Source organism: Pogoniulus pusillus, chromosome 16 (assembly GCF_015220805.1).
Source record: "Pogoniulus pusillus isolate bPogPus1 chromosome 16, bPogPus1.pri, whole genome shotgun sequence".
In the NCBI taxonomy this organism is placed as follows: Eukaryota; Metazoa; Chordata; class Aves; order Piciformes; family Lybiidae; genus Pogoniulus; species Pogoniulus pusillus.
Genome location: NC_087279.1, coordinates 11210198 through 11227442, shown reverse-complemented (window position 1 = coordinate 11227442; position 17245 = coordinate 11210198). Strand labels below are relative to the sequence as shown.

The 17245-nt window shown below is 40.8% G+C and overlaps 1 protein-coding gene across 10 annotated transcripts in view; it reads left to right on the top strand.

The window, feature by feature from the left end:
* DOCK3 (dedicator of cytokinesis 3) overlaps positions 1 to 17245 on the top strand; it is a 205719-nt gene that overhangs the window by 180769 nt on the left and 7705 nt on the right. For 5 of the 10 annotated variants that reach the window (XM_064156478.1, XM_064156477.1, XM_064156480.1 and 2 more), the window contains 12 exons: positions 839 to 980; positions 2282 to 2448; positions 3006 to 3092; positions 3553 to 3732; positions 4692 to 4775; positions 6364 to 6480; positions 7528 to 7649; positions 9131 to 9266; positions 9797 to 9878; positions 11757 to 11909; positions 15235 to 15353; positions 16293 to 16380. In XM_064156478.1, the coding sequence (XP_064012548.1) occupies positions 839 to 980; positions 2282 to 2448; positions 3006 to 3092; positions 3553 to 3732; positions 4692 to 4775; positions 6364 to 6480; positions 7528 to 7649; positions 9131 to 9266; positions 9797 to 9878; positions 11757 to 11909; positions 15235 to 15353; positions 16293 to 16380 (1477 nt within the window). The remainder of the gene's footprint in view (positions 1 to 838; positions 981 to 2281; positions 2449 to 3005; positions 3093 to 3552; positions 3733 to 4691; positions 4776 to 6363; positions 6481 to 7527; positions 7650 to 9130; positions 9267 to 9796; positions 9879 to 11756; positions 11910 to 15234; positions 15354 to 16292; positions 16381 to 17245) is intronic. The other 5 variants (XM_064156484.1, XM_064156481.1, XM_064156479.1 and 2 more) reach the window with 4 other exon arrangements.

Genomic DNA, 17245 nt, shown 5'->3' with positions numbered 1-17245 from the left:
CAGGACTTTAGAAATCCTGTGTCTTGTTACTCAAAATCTGAGACGGCTGGAGAAGCATCCAAGACCTCTGCACAAGTGGTTGACTGCCTCCAGAGGCACATCTAAATGAAAGCTTTCCATTATTGGCAGAAAGGAGATTTTGTGCATTGAGAGGAAAGTGCTTTTAAGGCTGAAGGGGAATTTGCTAAGCAGACATTGAGAATTCTTAGTAAGGCTCTGCTGCAGACAGGAGAGCTCCTGAGGATGTTTTGTTGATCAGGATCAGAGGTGGATGGTTTGGCTATGACAGTACAGCAATGACTAAACAATAATTTTTGTGAACAGTTCATTACAGATTCTCTCTAGGCATAACTGGTAAATTGATAAACATAGATCTCTCTCTTCTGTGAAACACACTGGACTTTTATCCATCTGGTGTAAATTCTATTTGACAGCAGCTTTCTCAGTGCAGAACAGCCAAGCTGTAGTAGTCTTAAATTTTGGTTAATCTGTTTCCATGTAGTCCAATTAAAAAACAGTTCCTTTTCAGCTGTCTAAAAAGCAAATAAGGCAAGATAGTAGGGTTGAGTGCTGTGTGTGCATGGATTAGAGGCACCTTTCTGTTGAGAGATCAGTGGAACAGTCTACTTATTCATCACTTCTTGTTTAAATGCATTGTAAAGAACAAGGAAGGAGTAACATGTATCAGCTGTGTTAAATGCACATTTTACTCTCACATTAGCATATGGACATTGTCATTTGTCTTTGGTTCTGAAGCAGTAAATTTTCAAGTCAGATAAAAGCCAATAGAACTTAACTTACTTTGAAGGAGACTAATTTATTTTTGTCCTACTTGCAGAACAAAGAATATGTATGTCGGGGCCATGACTATGAGAGGCTGGAAGCCTTCCAGCAGAGGATGCTAAGCGAGTTCCCACAAGCCATTGCAATGCAGCATCCAAACCACCCAGATGACTCTATATTGCAGTGTGATGCCCAATGTATCCTTCAGTGAAAAGGCAAACTCTGATGAGAAGAATCATAGAAAAACAAGTAGAAACATAGTGAAAATTAAAAAGTCATCACTTGGATACCTTAGTTACTAAGTTTCTTAGTTCCTCTCTTACATAGAGCTGGGTATGGACAAAACTATACACCTGTCTCCAGCAGACATTAACTGGTTCATTGTGCTGTGTATGTTGGAAGAGAATGGTGAGTTGTTACTCAGAGAGTAATGCAAGTCATAGTCAATGTGTAAGGGAAATAGTTGTGCTTAGTCACATCAGCGTTTTAACCTTGAACAACAGCACTACCATAATGCACAGGTTGAGTCATTAGAAGTACTCCCAATACCTTCCCTTGGAGAATACTTCGTTGGGAACAGCTATTAATTCCAAAGTGTCATTTTCCACTGTTTATTTTTCACAGCAGTATTGTTTTAGTTTTGATGTCTCCATTTTCTTTCAACTGCTGAATCCTTTTATACCTAAGGCTTTGAATCTCATTTCTGCTGTTGTCAATCTGTACTGTAATTCAGTGCATCCAAAGCAGCATTTAAAGACTCACCTATGTAACGTTCAGTGGGTCTGCAGAGACTTCAGGAGCTGTTAGTCATCACAACACCAGCGTCTGGCTTGTGTGACAAGAAGAACAGTTGTGCAGGACCTGCTGCCTGCAAGTGGAGTCTCCTCGGGAGCTGCAGTTTGCCACTTGGCTTCTGTAACACACGCCCTTCACGCTCTTTGCTGTGTAATACTGACTCTGGCATAGACAGATAGGTTGGCTTTGTGTGTTCTGGTTGGTTTGGTTGTGTGCAGAGATCCTGTCTGTAATGCCAAGATTAGACTAGTTAAACAGGACTGTAAATTCATGAAATTAGGGTAACTTTGATTTCTAGATAAAGCTTGAGTATCAGTGGTGAAATTTACTGAAGGGAAATTCTAGATATTTGGGTTCATGAATCTATCGAGATCCCCTGAAGTTTCTGCACAAATGAGGCACTTAGCTCTACTTAAAACTAATAGGAAGTGGTTAGCTTGCCTGCTGTGGATGCTTTGGATATCTTACCATGTGCTTTCTGCATCCTTAGGTATTTTTTTCTTCGGTTACTCTGCCTAGGAAGTGCTCTAACTCTGTAGACACTCCTGGTAGACATAGTCTAGTGTCCTCTTGTCTCACTGGCAAAAGAAAAGTGCTGGAAAAGAGAAGACCATGACTGAATTCTCCCTCCTGTTTCTTTGCACAGCAGAGCTACTTTTCCTGTTTGATGTCCCATAGCTTTCTTTGACCACATAATTCACAGATTTACAGATCTATGCAGTGACTCCCATCCCAGACAATATTGATGTGCTGCAAATGGACCGTGTCCCCGACCGCATAAAGAGCTTTTACCGAGTCAACAACATCCGCAAGTTCCGCTATGACAGACCCTTCCACAAAGGCCCAAAGGACAAGGAGAATGAATTTAAGGTAGAAGCTGTGAATAAGCAGTGTTTAAATGTTACTCTCTTCAAGGCAAAGACTGTCTTGTTGCTTTATGCTGTTGCAGCTTTTTAAGTAACCCTGACTTGATGGCCAGATACTATAGTAACTGAAATAGCAAGTAGTCTTAGGGTCCAATGGTTACAAATCTGACCTGAGTAAAGCACTCTCCAGTTTGAAGGTGAGTTATTTCAGTGCCAAGAGAAATGCTTTTTGAAACAAGAATAGATTTTTTTTTTGAGTGTTTGACTGGAATTCTATTCTTACTGCTATATATGTACACAATGTCTGCTTGGTTCCCATGACAGCATTTGTTATCAACCTTTAACAATTAATACAAATGTTGAATGTGTTGCTTTAGAGCATACTGAATTCTGGGTTTGTTGCTGAAGTGACTTTCAGCATGACATTCTACAAAGTAACATAATGATCAGGAGGTTAATATTTTCTTTTCTGAAGTTTACCACCTTAGCAACTGTAGTAAGAGTACCAACAAAAGGATTGTGATTTGCTGTGTACTTCATATCCTCAATTACTCTTCACAGAGCTTGTGGGTTGAACGTACCACTCTGACCTTGACTCACAGTTTGCCTGGGATCTCGCGTTGGTTTGAAGTGGAGAGAAGAGAACTGGTAACGTTCCTTGTTGCTGTAATTGGGGTTTGAAATGATGAATTAGTAAGGGCATGGGAAAGGCAACTGAAAACTCCTTTGGCTGAAATACTGTGGTTTAAAACTGTGACTTTTACCAGTGATTGAGTATGTCCTTTTTCCACCACCTAGTCTAAATAACTGCTGAATGTAACCAGGGGAATTGTGTAAGGGAACATGGTAGTATAATGGAGACAGCACCAAAAAGATGGAATAATTGCATTGTTGCTGTGTCTTCAGCCTACAGAAAGAAGTTATCACAACCGAGTGACCTGAAATACAACATTTTCAACAGTGAAGTTTGTTAATGTAGCTAATTTTCTACAAAGCAGTAAAAACTGAGGGATCACTGAACAATCCTAGAGTATCATTTCATTACATGGAAGATAATAAATCTCAGTGAAGTTTCCATGGAATTAAAGCATGTTTTATTGCCTTTGAGGTTGAAGTAAGTCCTTTGGAAAATGCCATTCAAGTGGTTGAGAACAAAAACCAGGAGCTGAGAACGCTGATAAGCCAGTACCAGCATAAACAGATGCATGGCAACATTAATCTTCTCAGCATGTGTCTGAATGGAGTGATTGATGCAGCTGTTAATGGGGGAATTGCACGATACCAGGAGGTAAGCCATGCTCTGCTTCCAAATTCCTTGTCACTTTTCTTCCATCTTATTTCCATTTCTGTTTCAAAGAGAACGTGACTTCCTAAGATATTTTCATGTGCATGGGATTCTTGTGCGTTGTTACTCTGCTCCAGTGCTCATATAGCCACATATCAACAGGAGGATCCAAAGGTGGAGTTGGCATATCACACTGAAGTAGATGTGGTTGGCTCAGGGGCTTGTCAAGAATGAAACTAGGCTTACTTGGAAACCCTCACTTGGTAGATGAAAGAGTGAAGCAAGTGTTTTTTTATCCTTTGTCCATGATAAATCCATTCTGCAGTAGAGACATTGAGACTCAGGGCAACTGAGACTGATTTGGCTTGTAATCAGGAACAGCCACTAATTCACACCACTCAACCACTGTCTTCGCTAGCCTAATGTCAGACTCACTGTAACTCTGAACTGATGTTACTTGCAGCTGTTTCTTAAACTTCACTTTACAAAAGGTAAGGCTAGGGTGAAATACTGAGAAATGTCAGCAGCAGCCCAGGGCTGCATCATTTCTATGTACATCATTTCTAATGCAAAGCATCATTTCTTGATGCTTTACATTAGTTACCACTTTACTCGCTTAATGGCTTCAAGTCTAGGTAGTTATGCAAAGGAAACTATATACAGTGCAGAGTAGTGGATGATACAAGGCCTACAGTGGTATTGATTGTTACCATCACATGGGGAAACACGGTCAGAATCATGATTGAGCAGAGTCATCAGGTTGCTAAAACCATTCTGTGACTTTAGCTGGATCCCAGAGTGCTAAAAGCAGTGGGGGGGAATGATTTAGCTGCTGCTGTTAGCTCAAATATATTTACCTTTCCTAAGACTTTTGGACTTTCTCCTCCAATCATTTGACACAAGGTTATGATGAAACATCCTCCAGTAAGCAGAAAGCTTTGGTTTTTTTTCTTCTCCAACAGGCCTTTTTTGATAAAGATTATATCACAAAGCACCCTGGAGATGCAGAGAAGATTACACAGCTCAAGGAACTCATGCAGGAACAGGTACTGTTTTCCTCGTGCAAATGAACATTGCTGCTGTGTCTGGATTCATCAGCAGTCTAAAACATACCATGTCCAACTAGTTCACTAAGAAGCAAAGAATTTTGGTGCAGGAGAACTAAAATGCATTTAAACAAAACAGAGAGATGGCTAAGGAGTTTGGGAACAAGCCTTAGGTGAAGCTCAGATAAAAGGACATGAGAGAATTGGGGTTGTTCAGTTTGAAGAGAAGGCAGCTCTGAGGAGACCTGGTGAGGGACTTTTTAGGGTTTCATGTAGTGATAGGATTGGAGGGAATGGATCCAAGCTAGAGGAGGGTAGATTGAGATTACACATTAGGAAGTTCTTCACCATAAGGGTGGTGAGACACTAGAATGTGTTGCCCAGTTTGGTGGTGGAAGTCTCATCCCTGGAATTTTTTAAGGCCAGGGTGGATATGGTTCTGAGCAATCTGATCTAGTGGCAAGTGTCCCTGCTTAATAGCAGGGGGTTGAAACTAGATGATCCTTGAGGTTCCCTCCAACCATGACAATTCTGTGACTCTGTGACATTACTTTTGTTACTCCACTTATTATCCAATAGATGTCGCACCACGTTTCAAGCCTGCCATTTATTTTGGGTATTTTGAATTATGTCTTCCCAGTAAATTTCAAAGATAATCAGAGACAGGACAAGTCAGGCTTGAGGTTAAACTGGCAGAGCTACTTAGTGCCTATCTGTATTATCTGCAGTTGCATTTTTCCTTAATATCCCCATGAAATGTCTGGGTAGATAAAGCTAGCTGGATGCTTTGGTGGGAGGGAAACCAGAAAATCACATCCCTCTTAACTGCAACTTTGGCAAGATACACCCCATTAAACAATGTGTCCAAGTCTGAACAGAGCTACCAGGACTGTTTCTTCAACAAAGCACTTAACTGCATTTCAGATTTCCCATCTGTAAAACAAAGATAATGCTTATCTCCCTCCAGTCCTCAAGAGTGTGTTTGAAGATTAATTACTTATTGTTTGTACAGACTTTGGATCATGTAGGGAATTTTATACATCTTAAGCCTGCTATCATTACTGTTTTCTTTCATCAGAAAGCTTATATAATGTCATTCAGTCACTAATATTGTATGTTTGACTTTTGAATAAGTGACCTTTAAAAATAAATAATGAGCATGCAAGCCACGCTGCCACTGCTCAGCACAATTAGCACAAACTCCTTTTAGAAATCTCTGCTGGCAACTTTGACCCCTAACCCCCTCTAACACTGGGTGGAAGGAATTTGTCACAATACATTATCTGTGTGAGGACTTAATGCCACTCACTCTGGAGAGAGAATCAATCTGGTAATTTTTTACAGTTATCTCTTAACAAAAGTAATCCAAAATGACATAAATGTGCATGTCTCACACTTCAAGTAGTTGTTGAAGTAATAAGAACTTGCCAGGTCTCCAAGGCTTGCTTAATTATCAGCAGTCAGTGAATGAGCAGTGGCATATTTTACAGGACTTTCTTGCACACTGGCAGAACCACGGGACAGGTTTCTGTTCTCCGTCTTAAACACAATTTATTTGGGATCGTGATATTAGATGTTCTTTCAACAGGTACATGTCTTAGGAGTGGGTCTGGCAGTCCATGAGAAGTTTGTACACCCAGAAATGCGTCCCCTGCATAAGAAGCTGATAGACCAGTTCCAGATGATGCGATCCAGTCTCTACCATGTAAGCTGGGCCTCGTCCCGTTTTGAATTACACAGAGTTATGATTAAACTCCTGTCAGTCACAGTAAGGCTCATGGTAGAACAAAGCTGATACAGCATTGATTGACCCTACTAGACTGACAGATAATCAAAAAATTCTGGATTTTTATGCAAGAAAGAAGTGCCATTAAGTGTTAGCTTAGCTTTTCATTTAAACTGCTTTAGTATTTTTATGTTCTTTACTGTGTCACAAAATTGTAAAGATTAATTTTCAGTTACTGCCTTACGTAGCAGAAAATAACTGAAAACAGAGGAAGATTAACAGGAAGTGTTAGGTGCTGGGAAAGAGCTGCTATAATTTGGAGTAGCATGACATGGGTTAGGCTCTCCAGAAGTGTTATAATACAGACAGAAATTCCAGTTGGTTACATCCAACTCTGGCGATCAAGACATGCACTATTATGGGTCTGTTGTTCTTATACAATCAACACAACTGCCTCCAGAGAATGGTTCACATCACCTGTTAGGTACCAGAAGTACAAACAGCATCCTCCAGGAATGAAATGTTTTCTGCTAAGTGTGCTCTGCTGCATGTACCCAGAGACAACTGTCTCTGAGACTGCTTTGCCAGGTGGTCTCAGAAATCTGCAGAACATTCCTCTCTTCCTCGTACAGTGAAATCTTTATGGATACCCAGGCACTATCTTGAACGTTATCACAGCCAAACTAGGTGACAGCACCAGAATTTAACACATTCCCTTTCTTTCAAAGCAGAGAGGTTGTAGTTGCCAATTTTAGTTCACTACCTCCCTGGAGAGTTCGGATGAGAGCTGTATTTTTTATGTTTTTTTTAACTGTTGGTAGCTGTAATTTGGGCCACACTAGGCTTCTGTTTTCCTGAAATAGTGGCTAGAAAGAGTCACTGGAAATAAACAGAGACTGGGGTTGTAAAGCACTGAACAATTTGTCCTGTGGAAACGGGATAACTGAGGATAGCTATAGAGAACAAGAAAACATACCAGGGTTTTCCTCAGAAGAAAAACTTAGCTAAAGTACATTTCCTTTGCAGGAGTTACCTGGCTTGGATAAGCTGAGTCCAGCCTGTTCTGGCACTAGTACACCACGCAGCAATGTTCTGGTTTCACATGGACCTATGAGCCCAGAGAGCATGAAGCTAATGCATCGACACAGGTATACTTTTTATTTCTATCAAAATTTCCAGGATCTCTGCATACTGTTGCATTAAAATTCAAGGATCTAAAAACTGATAAAAAGTACTGCAAGAGGAGCAGGATGTGTTTGGCAGAAGTGCATTTCATCCTTATTTGGTGCTAATTATTAAAATTTGAAGATTGAAATAAAAAAAATTTGAGAAATCAAATGTGCAGCAAATGCTGAACACCTCCAGCTGTTACTCCCATCACTTGTGCATTTCTGCCTCTGCAGTAAACAGTCTGCCACTCAGACACTCCCAGTCAGATTGCACCTAGACATCTTCTGTTACACAAACAGCAAATCAATGGGTCCTTGGCTACCATAAACTCCAGAACCCAACTCCAGATGTACCTATTTTTAATGACCAAAAATGTTCCCAACATTGGTTTTTATAATTCTGATCATATCAGAACCCAAATATAGGAAAAACTGACAGTGGTTTTGATCAGAACACCAAAAAATTGGCTCAGCCTTCACAGAAACATCCAAAAATGCGGATACCTATGCAAACTGAATACTCATCTATAAAGAGCGAAATAAGGATAAAAATGGGGATTTTCAGTTCAAAACAAATGACTTTGTATCCAGCCAAAACTGCCTGCTTTCAAATGGACAAGCCCATGCCAGCAGGAGAAACAAGTGATAGGAACACCACTGAAGTTATGAAATTTTAACTGTTCTGTGTTTGTTTCTCTTGGTGAGTCTACACAGCTTAGTGATTTTTTTTTTTTACTGTTAAAATTGAGTAGCTCTTACATTACTTTAGTGGCTTGGCAGTTAACAATTGGTGTCTGGGTGACACCCTAACTGTGTTTTCCTCACGATCCCTCACTTTGTATAAAGCCTTCTAGGCAATCTAGGGAGATTTTGTAGTGTACAAAACAGGCATTTGTGGATGCGATTCAGAGTGACAAAGAAAAATTTCATTTCATGAGGGAAATGAGGGTGCAGCCTGCATGCCAGCTGGGCTGCATTAATTTACTGTCAGCTACAAAGCTGCCTTTAACTGTAATGCTGAGGCCCAACAGATGCAATAAGGAAAACTGTATTTTGACCTGTGTGTCTCCTGCTTAGCTTCCTTTGGAATGTTTTTTTCTAAAGCTGCTCCCATTCATCGTACTTCAGCGTTAAAAATGAGTGTTTTCAGGATGTTGTTACAAGCAATACAAATACGTATCCAAAACTATGAGGTGATGTTAACCTGACGTTGGAGTCTGAAATTCTACATCCTGCTTAATATGATGTCTTAACGTATAACCTTATGGTCATCACTTCTTTCATGTTTATGGGTTTGTTTAAGCAGCCTGATTTTTCCTTAATGTTTGACATTTAAAGGTGATCTAAATCAGTAGGTTAATTGAAGGCATTTATGAGCTTGGGAAAAAAATCATCAGGCTTCACAAATTAAAACAGGTTCAGAAAATAATTATGCCCTCATTCTGCCTTTTTTGTTCCAGCCCACTGAACATGCTTGGTTCAGTCCGACACTCATCATCCTCTCTGTCATCTCACACCTCCAGTGAAACAGGAAACCTGGTTATCCTAACAGACAGTTCTGTGGGGGAGACTGCTGAGGACATGTATCACATGCAGGTACATCTCTACACAGCCAGTGGCAGCCACTGAAAACAGCACTGAAGGTGCTCTGCAGGGTTGTACTTCAGAGGAGCACACAGCACCTAGGCACTTGCCTTCAGCTGTACATTGGTTCAAAGAGCTAACCAGGTAGACCTGAATGTTGTTCAGGAAAGGAGACAGAGTAAGTCATCTAGGTTTACTTTGGGAAGAAATCTTCTGCATGTGTACATTCTGGTCTGTGATCACACTATTGCTTTCAGCAAGTGAGGTTTGAGTCAGCATATTATTTACCTGGTGTGTTCAACACATGCAGTTGGTATTGCTCTTGGTTTGTGGGAGGATGAAAGGAGACTGACAATTTACATTGGTCTCTGCTGAAGCTGTTTCCTAGCCTGTGGCTGCATTGGGTGACCTGAGATAGGTAAATACTTAATGGACCAATCCACTCAGTTATGTGTTGGAGACTTCTCTGTTGCTGCAGTTTGTCTACCCTAACTCCAGGTACTAAGGCTCAGTCACCAACATCTGTTTTATCCTCATCCCAGGCTAGCCCTTCCACCTCAAGCCTGAGCTCTACTCACTCGGCACCGTCCCAGATGGTTAACTCTGCCCCTTCCAGTGCTCGAGGTAAGAATGGATGGGCCCAAATGAAAGGTTAACTGGACCTGCAGGTATCCCCTAAACCTGGCAACCTCACTGACTTACTGGAGAAAGACCACCTACACTCTTCTTCTTCTGGAGCTCTAAAAGCCTCTTCAAACACAATCTCTTAAAAATGTTTTTCATTCTCCAAAAATGGATTTAATCATTTCTTTTCAGCTGTGTTTAGAGTGTTACAAGCTGGTTTTGGGCAGCTGAATTTCACGGTGGTTTCCATTGTTCTGCCACAAAATTGGCAGGCATCTAGAGGAAAACAAGAGTAGTCTTCAGTACAGTACTTAAAAGAGAGATCGTGAAAACAAAGGCAAAAAAAATATTGTACACATCTAACAGAATTATGGTACAAAACCCAACCTGAGGCAGTCTAGCAAAGACGTATGTATACAAAAGCGTATGTGTGCAATGAATGTTTGAAAGAGGAATTTTAAGTATGGGAGCTAAAAAAGGGCTTCCCTGCCAGGAAATTCTTGAAGAAAGAAAAGATGTAGAAGTAGGCTCGAGGGTACTCATACTGCCTTTGCTGTTGCAGCAGCTGGACTTGATATCACTGATCATTTTCTTTCCAAGCCTCAGAACTGAAGTGAAATACCACTCTGTGCAATTTACTGACTTCAGTAACTTCTATTCCAGGATTTTTTTTCTCTCATTTTAGTCTCAGTTGCAGATTCACAATTTTTCTACACCTCTTTCCACAGGCATCTGAAGAAGATATCCAGGATAGAGGCTGCTATTTAAATCTTACTCCTTTTTCCCATACAGGGGAACTCTATGTCTCCTATGGACAGAGAATAGAGAGAAGGGCCCTTTCTCTTGAGCCATCTTGGGGCTTTTTTGCTCAGTCTTACAGTAAAATCTGAGTGACCATTATAACACAGCTGCATCAAAGTGATTTAGTTGAGGGATCAGAGGGAGTAGGAAGGTGAGAAGTGGACATCTTCAGCTAAAGGCAGATAGGCTTCACTAATACCCAAGGGCTGGGAGGAAGATAAATGCCAATTCAGATAATGCAGTAACCAGATGAAACTGGTCTAACAGATGTGCCTCACTTAATATGTGAGATCTGAATCTTCTGGAGGGTCTGAGGAAGTTTGGTGCTCATAGTGTTTCAGGCTACTTTCTACTTTAAAAGTCCAGTGCCTACAGTGACAGGCTGTGACAGTCTTTCTGAGCTCGATGACTTCACAGCATCACCAGCTTCCCTCTTTATTCTCTGCTGTTGCTTAGAAACCCTTTGGAGCATTCATCATCTTGGTATGGCGCTGATGGATGAGCCAACAGCACCTCCCAGAGATGAGAACTAGACAGTGTAAATGACCACAAATGAGGAATAAGAGAAGTCATGGTTTTGAAAAGTACTTGAATGTATTTGTGTTCTATCCTTCACTCTTACTAATGTGTTTTGATAGCCTATGATACAGCACTTCTCTGCTAGTTTTGTTCACGTTTAAGTTAAGTGAGCACAGCATTCACACACTACCCACTAATGATGGGATTTCACTTCTAGTAAAGTCCATGGGGCTCTCCTGTGTTTCACAATGTGCAAGTCACTGTTCTGGTTATGACAACACTGCTGTCCGGAATGGAGTTGTTTCCAACAAGGAAAAGCCCTTACACTTAAGTTCCACTGTGCTAATACACCTTTGCTTTTCTCCTTGGTGATTTTTCCTTTTGTTTTGTTTTTTTAATTGGGTGAATTTGATGCTTGTGAAAACGAGAGACCAATATCCCTGGCTGGAGCAAGGTACTTCATGAACATTCCATGTGCAGCTCTGCAGCTCTGCCAATGCACCTCTATCCGTTTTGTTTTCTTTTTTTTATTATTTATTTATATTTTTTTTAATTTAGTGCTGATGAAAGGTGCTGGATTGACAACACTGGAGGCTGAAGCCCTCTATTTATCCACAGAACAGATACACCATGGGCGGCAGCTGTGCAAGCTTCCTCACGCTGCCCCCACCAATGTGCCTCATCTCTGTCCTGGAGGGACCACCTCTAGAGGTGAGAGGATAGTTCAGTCACCATGACCCATCCAATCCTTGGCCTTTCTGCTGAGACTGCCAACAAAGCTACAGTAGTCACAATGCTGCAGTTAATCACTTCTCAGATGGGAAGAACACAAAGGCCAACAGTTCATTGTATACAGGCCACCTAAATTTATTAACTTAGCATCTTTGTCACCTGAGCATGGTGACCGAGGATTTCTAGGGTCTGTTTAAATGCTGCTCTCATTGATTCAAACACTAATGTAGAGATGAAAAAAACACTGTTCCAGCAGCCAGATAGCACCTTCTCTGTTTAACTGCAAAGTCCTTTCTGGAACTTGGCTGCTAGCAGTGGTCTAAGCAGATGAGGATCTTTATAATTAGTGCCCAAAGGAAGCCATGGCCACTGTATTGAGGACCCAGAAGGAATTTAAATTGTACTCCAAATTTTCCACATCCAAAAAATTACCCTTTCCTTGCTGTTTAAAACAGCAATGAAAGCAGACTATATGGTTTGTCCAAAGACAAAATAGAGCCATTAATCCAAAACCTCTTTAAAAAGGTAGCCATCAAGACAGTAGATTGATTTGACTGTATCACTGAACAGCAGATTAAAGCAGCACACCTCACACCAGTTGTGATATACACCAGTTAGAGCCAAAGTCTTAAATAGAATTGGGAATACAGTAAAGGTTTTCTAATGAGTGCTAACAATAAAGACATTAGTAGGTACTTGATTTTTCAGATTACCAGATATATATCTTTGTTTTCACCTGGCTTGACTCTTGTGTAGTTTCCTCCTTATCGAGAAAGCAACACTGGTGTTTGTTGTGTGGAGGATCAGTAAGAAGCTCAGTTTGGTTTGGCTTCATTTGAGGTGACTCATGAGGCAGTACTCCAGCCTTACTGGAGTTAAAAGATGATGCAAGGTGATGTCTGTTAAGCAAAAACCGTAATGCCAAGAAGCCTAGAAAAAAGCTAGTAGTTGGGTTAGGATTTTTTTCAGTAGATGACTCTCCTCTGAAGGTATCCCTGCTGCTTCCTCAACGTAGCCCCCTTTTAAGGTGTAGAAAATGAGGCCTGCTGTCTTATTTAGCACTCTACAAGAATGAAAAAAAAAACAACTTATGATTTGGTGCAAGAGAGAACTGTTTTCTTAACAGTAATGAAAATGATAAATCGGGATTTGGAGTTTAACTACATTAATTTTCAGTTTAATTTGTTCAAACTAGTACTTGACACAAGAAAAAACACCTCTGGCTTCAGCACAGTCTTTCCTTTTTCATGCCCAGTACCTGCACCAGTGCTGCAGACATTGAGTGCACCACACTAGAAGCTAAATCCTGATACCAGCTGCAGCATTTTATATGGCCATTAAAAGCTTGGTTTGACTTTAGTTTTAAGTTTTGCGAGTCCCTGCAAGAAACCATAGTGATTGTGCTCTCTATCTGTCCAAAGAAGCAGGGCTGATATAAAAGCTTCAGTTATAGCCACTCCTCCTTAGTCTTATTTGCAGACTGGATTCTTGGCATAATCTATTACAACTTTTATAGCTACAGTTATTTACAAATTGTAGGGTACCAAACTGCAGAGCTGTTTTGTAACTGAGACTGCCACCATATTTAGCACATCTCTGGGATTTTTCAGGTTGTGCACTGCAAGGTGTGTGGAAACCATAATCCCATCTAAACTGCTGACAAATAGAGGTGGTTTGCATCTTGGACTTAGAAGAACAAGAATGACAACATAAATAAGAAGGAAATATATACAGTGTAGATTGTGCTGTGATGTAGTTCTAGGCACACAAAAGTCTAGCATACTTAACACTTGTCCTGCAGAAACAGGACTAGCTGTGATGTGTGAGTAAAGGAGACTCAGCATAAAGCGTTAACACTGTTTTCCAAGCCAATGTTGTGTATAAGAGCAAATAATGTTGTCCTAATTATGTTTCTGTTTCATGTCTGGGGAGAAAATGAGTTCAGAACTAGAATGCAGATACTCTGCAGCTGTTAATGTCAGGGTGGGGATGTAGCTTAATCTGGGATCTGCCACCCTCGATGGAATTGTTGCAATTGTAGGACTTTATCCTGCATTCTGCTGGACACATTGTTCCTTCCACTGTCTGCTGAGTATCAGTCCCCAAAACTGCATGTTTGCTTTTGCTGGAGTGGAAGCTGCATTAACCAGCACCAGTGCCTTTGCTCATACGTTGGAGTGCTGCTCAGGTCCTGTGTGTGGTTGTGGACAGTCTGCCAGAGGGGGCATGTATTCCCCACAAGCCGGCATGGCTCTGCGATGCGCTGTGTGCTGCTATCTGTCAAGTGCGTGTTTGTGACACAACAAAATAATCAGTGCAAATTCAAGCTTACTTCAGCAGCTTCTGAACATCAGTTCCTGCCTAATAGTGTGCATCCCAAGGGATACATGTATCAGTAGTATCAGACTTGAGGAAGTCACTAATGAGAACCATTCTTCTTGCAAATCCTTTGTCAGCTGTTGCATATCTTGAAGGACATGAGTCCCAAATACTTCTACCTGCCAAGAAGTCGATTACATTAAATACCTCAATGTCTTAAATGATAACTGATAGTCATGCTATAGTGGCAAGCTATAAATGATAACCAATACTGAAGTCAGTTCAGTTCCTGCTATGTAACTCTTAAGCATTGATAAAATATCCTGTTGTCGTACAATGGCTCAGCATTCCAACGCACTCAGCAGGGATGTACATTACCCTGTGGCATTGTAAGCAAAGTGCCACCACACCTATACAAAATTCTCTTGATTATTGGGTTCTGTTTTGCTTTAACAAAGAGGAAGCTCATCAAGGTATCACCAGCTAAATGGCAATACCTCAAACTATCTCTACCAGAACTGAGGAATAAAGTAGGTTCCCATTAGCTTCCTGCTCTAACTGAATGGCTTTTAGCTCCTTCTTCCACATTTAGTCCTAAAAGGCACAGTTTGATGGCATTTCTGTAACTCTACAATACAAGGGCCAAAGGAGCATTAGACACTGTACAGCACAGCTGCAGCTGATTCCACACAGATGCCCACTTGTTTTAAGAGGAAGCACTTTGCCGCATACAACTAGGTACGCATATACCATCTACAGCTTCTGTGGTATGTCCTTAATTGTATACAAGCAGCCAGCTCAGATTTCATCCTTGTGCTGTGCACCCCACCAACAGTTAGCTGCTTAGTGGGCTCGGCACCGTGTTTTCTGAAGTCCTGTAAGCCCATCCATCTGAACAAATGGCAGAGGACACCTAGGTGACTGGGCATGCGGAGACATGGCTGTTGTTTGTCATGTGTACGTGATTGCTCTCACTTGTTTACAGGCTCTCCCTCTCTACCAGATAAGTACCGCCACTCTCGGGAGATGATGATGCTGCTGCCAGCCCACCGGGACCGACCCAGCAGTGCCATGTATCCCACAGCTATCATGGAAAATGGACAGGTAGCACATCTAATTTCCTTTATTACTGTGACTATATTTTTACTATTGACCACCTGAACACTTCCCAATTTACTTTTGGAAAACAAAACCATTTACTTAAGAGCATTTCAGAGGCAATACAGAGCTTTTCATATTAATCACCCCTGCTGGAGGGCAAGTGATACAATTTGTAATGACTTGTAAAACTGCATGTATGCCCTCTGAAAATGGACTCTTATCACTTTCCAACTTTATCCTATGAGTCCTGGTCCACTACAAATAGTCTTACCATTTTTCTTAACTCATTTTTTTCTAGAAGCACAGCTATCCCGCAGTCTGGCATCAAAGCTGATTCTAAATAGCTTTTTATGGTGATTTCCAGAGGTATTAAAAACTATGAGAGGCTGAAATAATACACTGATACAGTTTTGAAACAATCTCTATCTGTATCTGGTGCTTTCTCTGGACAAGTTAAACAATTCAGAATGTGCTTATATGTAAGCATTTAAATTTGGCCCTGGCATGCATTTTTTAAGGCAATCTCCTGGTCATGCATGCTCACTGCACTTCAGCTCACATCGGAGAACTGTGTCAGAGCACACAAACTCAGATTCTTTCAAATGAATCAAAAACCAAAGGTAAGGTCGAGCACAGTACACAATTCATTTTTGCTGATAATGGGCATAAATAAGACCAGGCTAGAGAGAGAGTCTGGAGTAACTACTCTAGAGAACGCAAGCAGCATAAAACTGGATCTTTGGCACTGCTACATTCTAGAGATCTGCTGGTACCACAGTACTTGCTAATGCAGAGACAGATGAAGGCTCCCATATATTTTTTAGTTAAAAACTTTCCTTGCTTAAAAGAAAGCTCCAGGATTCTGCACCAGCTGCCTCCTAACTTCCTTTTTTTTTCTTTTTTTCCCCTCCACTTATCTTTTCTAACTTGCTTCTCCTTTAGCCTCCAAATTTCCAGCGCGCCTTGATGCAGCAAATGATTGGACCATGCAAACCTTGCAGTGATCCCAACCTGTCTGTGGCAGAGAAAGGTACCCCTTCTCCTAGTCAGCATGCATGCTTTCTGAACTACTCTGGCCACACTGCAGCAAGTAACAAATGGGCTTCTACGTTTCCTTGCAGAGTGCATTCTCTCACATTTTTTTAATTAACAGTTTCATTAACTGGGCCTTCTGCCAACCTATAGCCACTTCTGATGATTCACAGAAGGGCAGAATTGCACAAACCTCTTTATTTCAGAGAGTTTTTTAACATTTTGTTAGTGAAACAAATCCTTCAGCCTTTATCAAGTAAAACTTCCAAAGCAGTAAATGAGAAGTTACCTGAAAGAAGAGTGGCAGATTTGGACTGTATTTTAAAATGAGATTTAGTATTTGTATTAATATGCATTTCTTGTTCAAAATACTAACATTTCTTGTGATCCTTCTCTCAAGTAGTTTTATACTTATTATGAATATATCTTTTTTCAAACTCATTGCTTTGGGAAAAACAAGCAGAGTCCCTACAGAAAGAAATATGAAAGAAGAGGGAGTTTGATGTAACAGAAAAGGAGGCGTTTGCAAAAAGGGTGCCATGGACAAAGCGATGGGCTCAAAAATTATCTGAAAGGCAGCACAGCGAAAAAACAGAAGAGGATGAAATTTAGGAATCAAAATCTGAGACGAGGAGGTTGCCTGAGCAAGGAACAGTTGTGGAAAAATGGTATCTTGAAAGATTTTTAAGGCCAGGAAAGACCATCACAACTCTCTAGTCTGACCTCCATACTACTGGTTTTTGTTTCAGTAGCTGTGCCTGAACTAAACTATCTTCTGGGAAAAAAAATCCCAATTTTACTTTAGAATTTCTAGTACACCAGATTCCACCACTTTACCAATGTGACAGCCTTCCAGAGCAGTC